The 10,135-nt window shown below is 44.4% G+C and overlaps 1 protein-coding gene across 2 annotated transcripts; it reads left to right on the plus strand.

Moving 5' to 3' along the window:
* Positions 1-490: 490 nt before the first annotated feature.
* LMOD2 (leiomodin 2) lies at positions 491-7,404 on the plus strand. Of its 2 annotated transcripts, XM_044246496.1 has the most exons (3): positions 491-765; positions 5,426-6,748; positions 7,271-7,404. In XM_044246496.1, the coding sequence occupies exons 1-3, from the start codon at positions 493-495 to the stop codon at positions 7,295-7,297; spliced, it is 1,623 nt and encodes a 540-aa protein (XP_044102431.1). In that variant the 5' UTR covers positions 491-492; the 3' UTR covers positions 7,298-7,404. The 2 variants fall into 2 exon arrangements, with proteins under 2 accessions (XP_044102431.1, XP_044102430.1); XM_044246495.1 differs by having other exon boundaries at positions 5,426-7,404.
* Positions 7,405-10,135: the final 2,731 nt, after the last annotated feature.

Below are 10,135 nucleotides of genomic sequence, written 5' to 3' on the forward strand. Positions count from 1 at the left end.
AATATCCACTCATAGAGGAGTGATGTGTAGTCATTTCTCAACCTCTGAGATTATAATCAAAGAATCTTTTCATGGCCATGATGGTGGTAGCGAGTCATTTTCAAAATAAATTGTATTCTCCCGTTGCTTGAATACAATGTGAGAACTGTGTTACTCCCTATCTGAACTACTCTCTGCCTGTCCTCATGAGCTATCAGGCTCAGCTAAATATGTCCCTGGCCAGTATGTTAATAATCCCCACTGGTTCTGAGACCTCCATCCACCACCGATGTGACATTCTTTGTGTTCAAATGTCTAGCTGACGTCTGCTGCTTAAAACAGCCCATGCTTTCACCCCCTCTCTGCATTGTCACGGCCCTGTATCACCGCTCTTAAAAGGCCACTCCTAGCTCTGGTTGCTGACCAGCCTGCCCACTTGCCTCCCTGCCTGCTTCTGGCCACCGTGAATGCCTGGTTCTTCAAGCTCCTTGTGGGTCTGAGAAAGCAGGGACCATGTCTACCTTTGGCTACAGGAGAGGACTTAGCAAATATGAATCCATCGATGAGGATGAACTTCTTGCTTCCCTGTCAGCCGAGGAGCTGAAGGAGCTAGAGAGGGAGTTGGAAGACATTGAACCTGATCACAGCCTTCCCGTGGGGCTGAGGCAAAAGAGTCTGACCGAGAAAACTCCCACGGGGACATTCAGCAGAGAGGCACTGATGTCCTATTGGGAAAAGGAGTCCCAAAAACTCTTGGAGAAGGAGAGGCTGGGGGAGTGTGGAAAGGTATGCTCTCGGGTTTTTCCTTAGCTACTCCCACCCTCGGCTCCCTACCCCCAACCCGGGAAATCTGTTTTCCCTAACTTCTCCGTCTGCTTCACTTGTCTTTTCTTATAACCCATTTGCTCTGGCTATTGAACAATTCCTTAGGCCACCCAGCAGATCATCATATGTAAAATTCTTAGCTGGGATCCTTTGATTGACTTTTGTCAATTAAGACAGGATTCTTCCAGAGGAAAATGATCCACAAGCAAGGCACGGGCTTAGATACATTACCAAACCTAAGTCTAATTTGAGCTGTGAGTTGCTAATGTGGCATAATATCTGTGACATATATATATATATATATATGCAGTTAAGTAAATTTATTTCCTTCTATAAGGACAGAAGTGGGTACTCTGTTTGCTTTGACTGTGATGGGTGGCTACAGTAAAAATAATTGTTTTTTCCAACACCAAGAAGTGAGGAGAGGTGGAAAGTCCATGGGGCTAAGAGCCCAGGGACCTTATTTTGAGTCCCCTTGCCATTCCTAAGTTGTGAGACCTTGAATAGGTAGTCATCTCTGTGGGGTCCCTCGAGGGAGTTGAATCCAGAGTATTTTTTTGTTTGTTTGTTTGTTTTTTGGTAAATCAAGAACGCTTTTTGAGATTTTGATAAATTACAGACCTCCTTAAGATAATGCTCGTGGGTTTGTGCATACGTACACAAACTTTAACACTATTTCAAAATGATAACACACACATCCCGAAACCCACCTAAGGACCCACTTATGCCTGTGTAGATGGCCTGTAAGATTCCTTCCTACTTTATAATGGTGATCTTGAGATCTGGAAATGTTCTTTTATTAGAGCTCATGTCTGTTAAGCTTTTGTTTTCTGCCCAGTAAACAGTTACTTTGAATTTTAAGTTACTTTAAGTTACCTTCAATTTGCTTAATATCTCACTAACAGAAGAAGGTTCAAAGGACTATGCCCTGGGAAAAATAGTAATGGCAATAACAATGTTAATGCCATGTAATAAAGTCCTAAATTTGTGGGAGAACACAGGTTAGGAGCCACAGTTTCAAACCTCTAGGCTCCACCAGAATCATCTCAAATCAAAATGGCCTGAAGCCAATGGCAGGACCTCCACAGGACTAATCCAGGCACTGTTAGATGATCTTGATGATAGGGTGTGTGGGCCACATTTGTAGCAAGATATGTGCGAGCCTTGTTCATGTCAATCATCATGGGAAGGGCCATTGGGATCAGGCCAGGGTCTGCCAAGGCCACAGTGGCTGCCTGCACAGAGGGGCAGAAGGGGGAGGTGAGGCCAGAGCTGGGTTGCTCAGTTCTTCCATAACCACAAAACCACGATTTTTAGAGGTCTCGTTTTTTCCCCCCCCCTGATGTGGGAATGTGTGTCAAAGATCTGAGAAGATATATAAAATATAACATTTTTATTATAGTCCTTGGAGAATTTCCTTGATAAAAAGATGAAAATTGCCACCGAATATCCAGGCCAGCAAGCCATCGTAGCAGTAACCCAGCAAAGGCATTTTCATGTCACGGTGCCTGGAGATCGGTGGGAAACCAAGGGCAGAGCCTGCTGTCAGCTATGAGGGAACCATCCTGATCCTGCCAAAGGTTTTGCGGATGCCTGCCAATGGCTTATCAGCTCAACTAGAGACGCTATGTGTTGATGAACTTGGATTCCTTTCTCAGTAGTTAACTTTTCTCCCACTATACTTCCCCAGCTAGCCAGCTGCCTCTGTACTCACAAGGATGCTGAGCAGAGGCCTGTGGGTGGAGGGTGTAAACCCATTCCCACCACAGGACAGAGCCCCAGGCAGCTGGCAGGTGGGTGGGGGTGGGAGGGGCCATGTAACTGAGGAGTAGGGCAGAACAGACCAGAAGGAAATATTGGCTCTGTAAAGGCTTATGAAATTCATGTTTGGTGCTTGTTGAATGACAGCTTATAAGGAGAGCAAACATTCAAACCAAGGTCTGCTGGTGCCAAGACTACCATTCTCAAAATGTGGGTGCCCACCACCTCAGCTTACCTGGGAATTTCTCAGAAGTGCTCATTCTAGGGCTTCCCCAGACCTCCTGGGAGTGGGGCCCAGCATTCTGTGGTCTCACAAGCCCCCCAAGTGATGATGACACACACTACAGTTGAGGACCACTCAACTGGAGACCTCTCAGAGCTTTACTGACTTGACTAAAGTCAACCAGCTCCTCAGGGGTAGATCCAGAACCAACCAAAAACCACGCCTCTTGCCTCCTTGCTTGTGTAATGATGCCAGAGAGGTGATCAGGAGACATGGCTGGCCCCTTCTTGTTGCCTTCTTTATTCCCGAAGAGTGCCAACATTTGCCTTCTCTAGACCCACCCTTCAGGCCTCACCCAACCCTTATCTTCCCACCCCCATTCTCACAAGGATCAAGGTGAACTTCATGGCAGGCCTCTTCCCTCCTTCCCCAGACTCTTTGCTCCCTTCTATTGTCCTTCTCCTAGATGTCCCCCACCTAGGGCAGCTAACCATCTCAGATTGTCTGGGACTATCTAAGGTTAAGAACTAAAAATCTTGCATCCTGGGAAAGCCCCAGGTGAGCCAGGACAGTCACCCGCCCAGCCCAGGCCTATTCCGACCTTCAGTGGCTGGTGGTCAGTGTCAGTTTAGATCCATTCAGTCAACAAGTCTTTGCTGAGCCCCTGCTATGTGCTAAGCACTGTGCTAGGTGAACAAACCAGATATGATCAACAGTCCTTTAGGAAAAATGACAAACAAGTAATTAAAATGGGTACTTTACTGGGGGTGCTACAATGCCATATATGGCAAGAATAATAAAAGGGGATAATATGGGGGGGGGTGTCAAAGAAGGCTTCCTGGAAGAAGTGTCATGTAGATGTTACATGATGGATAACAGTTTCAGATTTTGTCCCTCAGACACATTTTGAGGGGAAAACATCTCTTGAAGATAGAGCCTAAAGGTCTTTTAAAAACCAAAGGGGATACAGTTTCATGGTGGCACGAAAAGCAATATACCTTAGTCTTTGAGACAGATCCTTTTCCTCCAAATACTGAAACAGCTAAAACTTCACACAAACACACATGCACGCACATGCACACAGCATCCCCCTTCCTCTTGCTCCTAAAGAAGGGAGTAAATAAAGACCAGACAACCATCCCGGGAGTGGTTGACCCCTTCCCCAGGCCATCACTTGGTGCCTGCCACTCCAAACAAGTGGATAATTGCAGGCTATCTTGTGGTAGCAACTGGGCAAACAAACCTGGAGACAGGCAGTGTTTTCCAAAGCTCATTCCACATGCCTCAGGCAGCAGAAGCCCTAGGGGTAAAAGAAAAAAAAAAGTTGCCAGTGTGGAGGGAATAACTAAGGCTTTGGGGACAAGGGAGGGATTGGGGCTTTAGAAGAGACAAAAGAAAGGACTAAAAAGATTGATTTAGGGGAAATTGGACTCTGTCAACAATTTCCAGAATTTTTTAATTTTAATCAGAAAAGATAGAAAAAAGAAAGAAGGGGTCACTCAGCTTCTTAATATAAAGTCTCATAAACTGGAAAGACAAAGAATTGAGATTGTGTTTGTCTGAAAGTCTTTCATAATTGATACATGGTAAATAATTTAAGACCATCAGGCAAGGGCAATGGCTTGCTTTAAGATTTTCTAGTGTTCTCTGCTGTTTCGCATTGTGGTTAGAATCTAGTTAGAGCCGGGGGCGGTTATGTCTCCCACCCCGTTTCTTCTGCAGGCCGTCTCATTTAACCCTGCACTAGCATGAGATTTCAAGCTAATTTGCAGCCAAGGGTAACCTGAATGTTTTTCTGTGGAGCTAGGTTTTGACCTGCTGCTGCCATGAACAGTTGGCTTCCCTTCCCCACGGCAAACAGGGACAGCCGCTGGTGTCAGATGGTGTGGGGTCTCTAAGACCCTGTGCCAGCCTCTAACTTACAGGTAGTTTATTGTTGGAAAAACAAAGGACCCCCAGCCTTTGCCTACGGGTACACAAGCCGGGGCACAGAGCACCTGGTGGCTGTTGCAGCTGCTACTGGAGGCAAATTTGAGGAAAAGTTTTTGAACGTTAAAAAAGGGAATCCATTAACATGTTGTATATTTTTGTTGTCATTTCTTTATTTGAGATGGCGAAATAAGGAGGGATAAAGGAATGAGTCCAGGAGGGAGGGTTGAATTTGTTCAATTCTAAGTAGAGAGGGAGTCAAATAGTTCAGAACAAGCAGTTAAGAGAATGAAAAATACAGCAAGGGTTTCCAAAGCTGAAGTTACAACTCATTTGCTCAAACTGGCAAAATGATAGTAAATTTTAATGTAATAAATAGAATTCTGGATATCTATTCTGCAGAAAACGAAAGAAATGTTTGTTTAAAAAAAAAAAAAAAACTGTTGAAAGTTATGCAATGGAATGTTAACCCTGGTTAGCCCAACTAGAAAGGTCAGAGGCAGGAGATGAACTTTTCTCTTTCGTATTATTTGCCATGTGTTATTTCCCTTTTTTATTTACCAAGATATAAGTGACATGTAACCTTATTTTGGTTTTAGATATACAACATAATGATTTCATATATTGCAACACCATGCATTACTTTTGTAAATTTAGCAAAAATGTGCTTAAACATGACCAACTTCATCACGATACCATGCTCTTCAGGTTGCTGAAGAAGATAAAGAGGAGAGTGAGGAAGAGCTCATCTTCACGGAAACTAACAGTGAGGTTTCTGAGGAGGTTTATACAGAAGAGGAGGAGGAAGAGGAGGAGGAGGAGGAGGAGGAGGAAGGAACAACTGAAAATGAAAAAGGCATTAATGGAACTGTAAATTATGATAGCATCGATTCTGATAACTCTAAGCCAAAGACATTTAAAAGTCAAATAGAAAACATAACGTTGACCAATGGCCACAGTGGAAGGAACACGGAGTCTCCCACCGCCATTCACCCTTGCGGAAACCCTACGGTGATCGAGGATGCCTTGGAAAAGATTAGGAACAACGACCCTGACACCACAGAGGTCAACTTGAACAACATCGAGAACATCACCTCGCAGACCCTTGCCCGCTTCGCTGAGGCCCTCAAGGGCAACACGGTGGTGAAGTCTTTCAGTCTTGCCAACACGCGCGCAGATGACAGTGCGGCCACGGCCATTGCGGAAATGCTCAAAGTCAACCAGCACATCACCAACATCAACGTGGAGTCCAACTTTATCACGGGCAAAGGGATCCTGGCCATCATGAGAGCTCTGCAGCAGAACACGGTGCTCACAGAGCTGCGCTTCCACAACCAGAGGCACATCATGGGCAGCCAGGTGGAGATGGAGATCGTCAAGCTGCTCAGGGAGAACACCACGCTGCTGAGGCTGGGCTACCATTTTGAGCTCCCAGGACCAAGAATGAGCATGACGAGCCTCCTGACGAGAAACATGGATAAACAGAGGCAGAAGCGGATGCAGGAGCAAAAACAGCAAGAGGGCTATGATGGAGGAGCCAATCTTAGGACCAAAGTGTGGCAAAGAGGAACACCTGGCTCTTCACCTTATGCATCTCCCAGGCACTCTCCCTGGTCATCCCCCAAACTCCCCAAGAAAGTCCCAACTGTGAGGAGCCGTCCTCCATCTCCTGTGGCTCCACCCCCTCCTCCACCGCCACCCCCACCTCCGCTGCCCCCGCAGAGGCTGCCGGCTCCTCCTCCACCACCACCTCCTCCACTCCCAGAGAAAAAACTAATCACCCGAAACATTGCAGAAGTCATCAAACAACAGGAGAGTGCCCAGCGGGCATTACAAAATGGACAGAAAAAGAAAAAAGGGAAAAAGGTTAAGAAACAACCAAACAACATCCTAAAGGAAATTAAAAATTCCCTGAGGTCAGTGCAAGAAAAGAAAATGGAAGAGAGCTCCCGACCTTCTACCCCACTCAGATCAGCTCATGACAATCTCATGGAAGCTATTCGGGGAAGCAGTATCAAACAGCTACGGCGGGTAAGTAACCCAAGAGCAGATTTGGGGGCACAGATGGAGGACGTGAGTGAGCCTTCATTGCACAATGGCACTCAAGTCACCTCTGAAAGTGTTTACTCGTGTTTAAATATTTTAGTATGCAAGAGCAAGCCTCCAGATTTGGAACACCAGGAGCAGGTCAGAAGTGAGCACATTTCCATTTGAGAAGTGTGCCTGGACCCCCTTCTTAGCATCCCAGTTCTGGAAGGACCAGGACTATTTTAAGACGCTCCGACATTTAAAAACCCTGATTTGCTTAATATGAAAATCGGGAATACAATTTACACTCCAGAAAAGATTTGTCACTTGTCAAAATATTTACCCCAGAGTGGCAAGTGATTTACAACCTCATTTATAATATAAAATTTGAATATTGATTAGCACACAGCAATAATCTATACCTGAGTTTTCGGAGAATACTGCTAGCGACATACATACCCTACAGTTATTTTCCCCTGAATCATTTATGTTGTTTTATTGAAAGGAAATCCCCTATTTTTATAGGTGGAAGTTCCAGAAGCTCTGCGATAAACACTTGATCTTAAGAAGAGGATGCAGAATCACTCAGTGGTATTAAATAAGATGCATTGTGAGATGTTTCTAAAATGCCTTCTTCAATTTGAAATGTTTCCTGACTTTAAAAATAACCTCACCCATTAATTCCAAAAAGAATTTTAGGAAACAATCAGCATGTTTCTTCTGTAAATATGAAAGTAAACTACTTTTTTTATGTTATGAGATTTGTACTGGCAAGAAGCAGGTTATTTAAAGATGCTCTTATATCTCTGGAAGTGTTGCTAACATGAGTTAATGAAATGTGCTGTTATTTTTGTAATCCCAATAAATTTGGATTGAAGTTTTTTTTTTTGTTTTTTTTTTTTTAAACAAACCAATTTTTGTGTATGTGAGTTGATACATCTGTCAGGTATGTGTGTAACATTGCCAATATTAAAAATATGACATTCTAACCCCAAAAGGGCTTGAGTCCTTAGCATTTTCCTTTGTTTTTTCATGTCCAAGAAAATTCAGAGCTCTAAAAATTCTGAAATCAAAAATTTTCTTTTTTTCCTAATTTTTTAAAGATTTTATTTATTTGAGGGAGAGAGAGAGAACAAGTAGAACGGTGGGGAGGGTCAGGGGGAGAGGGAGAAGCAGACTCCCCACTGAAAAGGGAGCCCAACATGGGACTCCATCCCAGGACTCTGGGGATCATGACCTGAGCTGAAAGCAGATGCCCAACTGACTGAGCCTCCCAGGGGCTCTGAAATCAAGAATTTTCTTAAAATCTTCTTGGTAGTGAGATAAAAGCTCTAGAGACGTCCCCAAAATGGCCGTTATCATAGTGGGCCGTTATCATAGTTATCACTCTAACATTCCCAAAAGGCTGACAGGTACCGAGGAATCAACCCGGTATTTACAACAATTTCTGGGGGGCGGGGGGGAATGAAGGAAAGCTTCTTGGTAGAAGAAATAGTGTTGGGGGAATTCTGGAAAATAGGCCCTAAATTCAGAGCTATCTTGTGGCTGATACTAAAGATTCATCAGTCTCGTCTGCCTTTGAACTCTCCTTAGATGAACCTTAGTCCAGTGGGCATCAACCTCTTTGTGCCCTACACAAATGGTGACGTGGACGTCCTCAGCACACATCCTAGGATGAAGGCACGTGTATTTTTAATCCCCAAATACTATCTGATCCCACCTCCCTCTCACCTAAGGAAGGTCTGAATTCAAATAAGAGAAAGACATTTCCGAGATGACCTTCACTCCACTCCAGTGCTCCACTCCAATTTATGAAAGCTATAAATCTCTTCTAAAGTCTTTTGTATTAACTACGATTAGCAATGTTTCCTCTGTATCCTGCAGAGTCTAACAGTGGTCCTGGCAAGCTCTCTGGGCCACCCATTCAATGATTATTTGCTCTATGTACAAAGCTTTGGATTATCTCCAATCAAGAGGATTATGTTTCACTAGGAAATTTGTCCAGTAGTTCTTGGGTCTGTTTCTTTTAGTCTGTTTCTATTGTTCTCTTACTCGGTGAGGACCATCTATATACTCTCAGAAGCAGGGGGCCAGAGGCCTTGAGCTAAGGTCAGTGCCCTGCCTCCGTGTGGGGAGTGACTCCTGCTTTCTGAACTGTCTGTATTATCTCAGGTGTATTTCCCCCTACCACCCACCCCCACCAATTGTTGAAAGGCGCAAAACACAACAAAGTATTATGAAGCCCATCATAAGACAGGTATGATGTGATCAGAGACTGATCAGGTACATTTATCATTCAGGAAAGACACTGCTAAAAGGTTATTTAGAACACAGTGCTGTAAACATTCGAGGGGCTATGACTCTACTCAGCAAAGGACAGGGATGAGTTCATCCTGCCTGCAAACTCATAGAGTTTGTATGGAAACTAATTAGTTCATCCTCTATAAAGAGCTTTCAGCTCACTAGGAGAAGAGCGTCCAAGAGCAGATGAAGTGTTTAGGCTGTGATTTATACTTGCACATTAATCTCTTCAAGTACACATCATCCGGCTTTGAAACGAGGCCAGGATGCTGAGTCTCGCGGCGGGTCAGGAGCCCGGCTGCCCCAGGCATTTATAACTCAGGGTCAGCAGGATGTTGATTTAATACCTGCCCTGAGGTAGTTGCTCCAAGCGAGGGAAAGGAAGAGGTACTAACAGGCTGCAAGGCCTAGACTGAGCCGTACTGAGCACGGCAGCAAATCCGTAGGTTCTTGAAAAGACCTCCCAACCACTTCCTTTCATGCCAGAGTTTACACTATCTTTTCTTGGTTTCTCTGAGGTTTGAAAGGTGGAGTCTTATTTTCATTAATCATCAAATAGCGTGGTCTAAAAGACTAAGAATTGACTTAAGAATTACAGAACTCAGAAATATGGTACAACATTAGTACCCTTGACAACTTCCACAAAGACAGATTTCTAAGTGTCTGCTGGGTTCCAGGCACTTTTCTGGATGCTGTGGATACACAGTCAATGAAGGAGATACAATCCCTGTCCTGTAACGGACCTTCTCACTGAGGGAGCTTCCACCCGCCCTCAAACATCATGCATTCACTCACCAAGTGCCTTCCGTGTACTAGACCCTCTGCTCCTTGCTGGGGAGACCAAGTTAAACTAGAGAGTGTCTTCCACCCCAGAGCAGTGGGAATCCTGAGAAAACCACCCCTTCCTGAATATGTGGTAAGAATTGACTTAGAGAAAGATTTAAGGTCGTATGTGGGCACTGAAGAAGCCTCAACATCTAAAGTTAGGTCAGGAAACTTTTTTCTGTAAAGAATTAAGGAGAAAATATTTTAGACTTTGTGGGCCGTTTGGTCTCTGCTGAAACGATTCGACTTAGCCCCTGCAGGGCA

Source organism: Neovison vison, chromosome 4, assembly GCF_020171115.1.
Source record: "Neovison vison isolate M4711 chromosome 4, ASM_NN_V1, whole genome shotgun sequence".
Lineage (NCBI taxonomy): Eukaryota > Metazoa > Chordata > Mammalia > Carnivora > Mustelidae > Neogale > Neogale vison.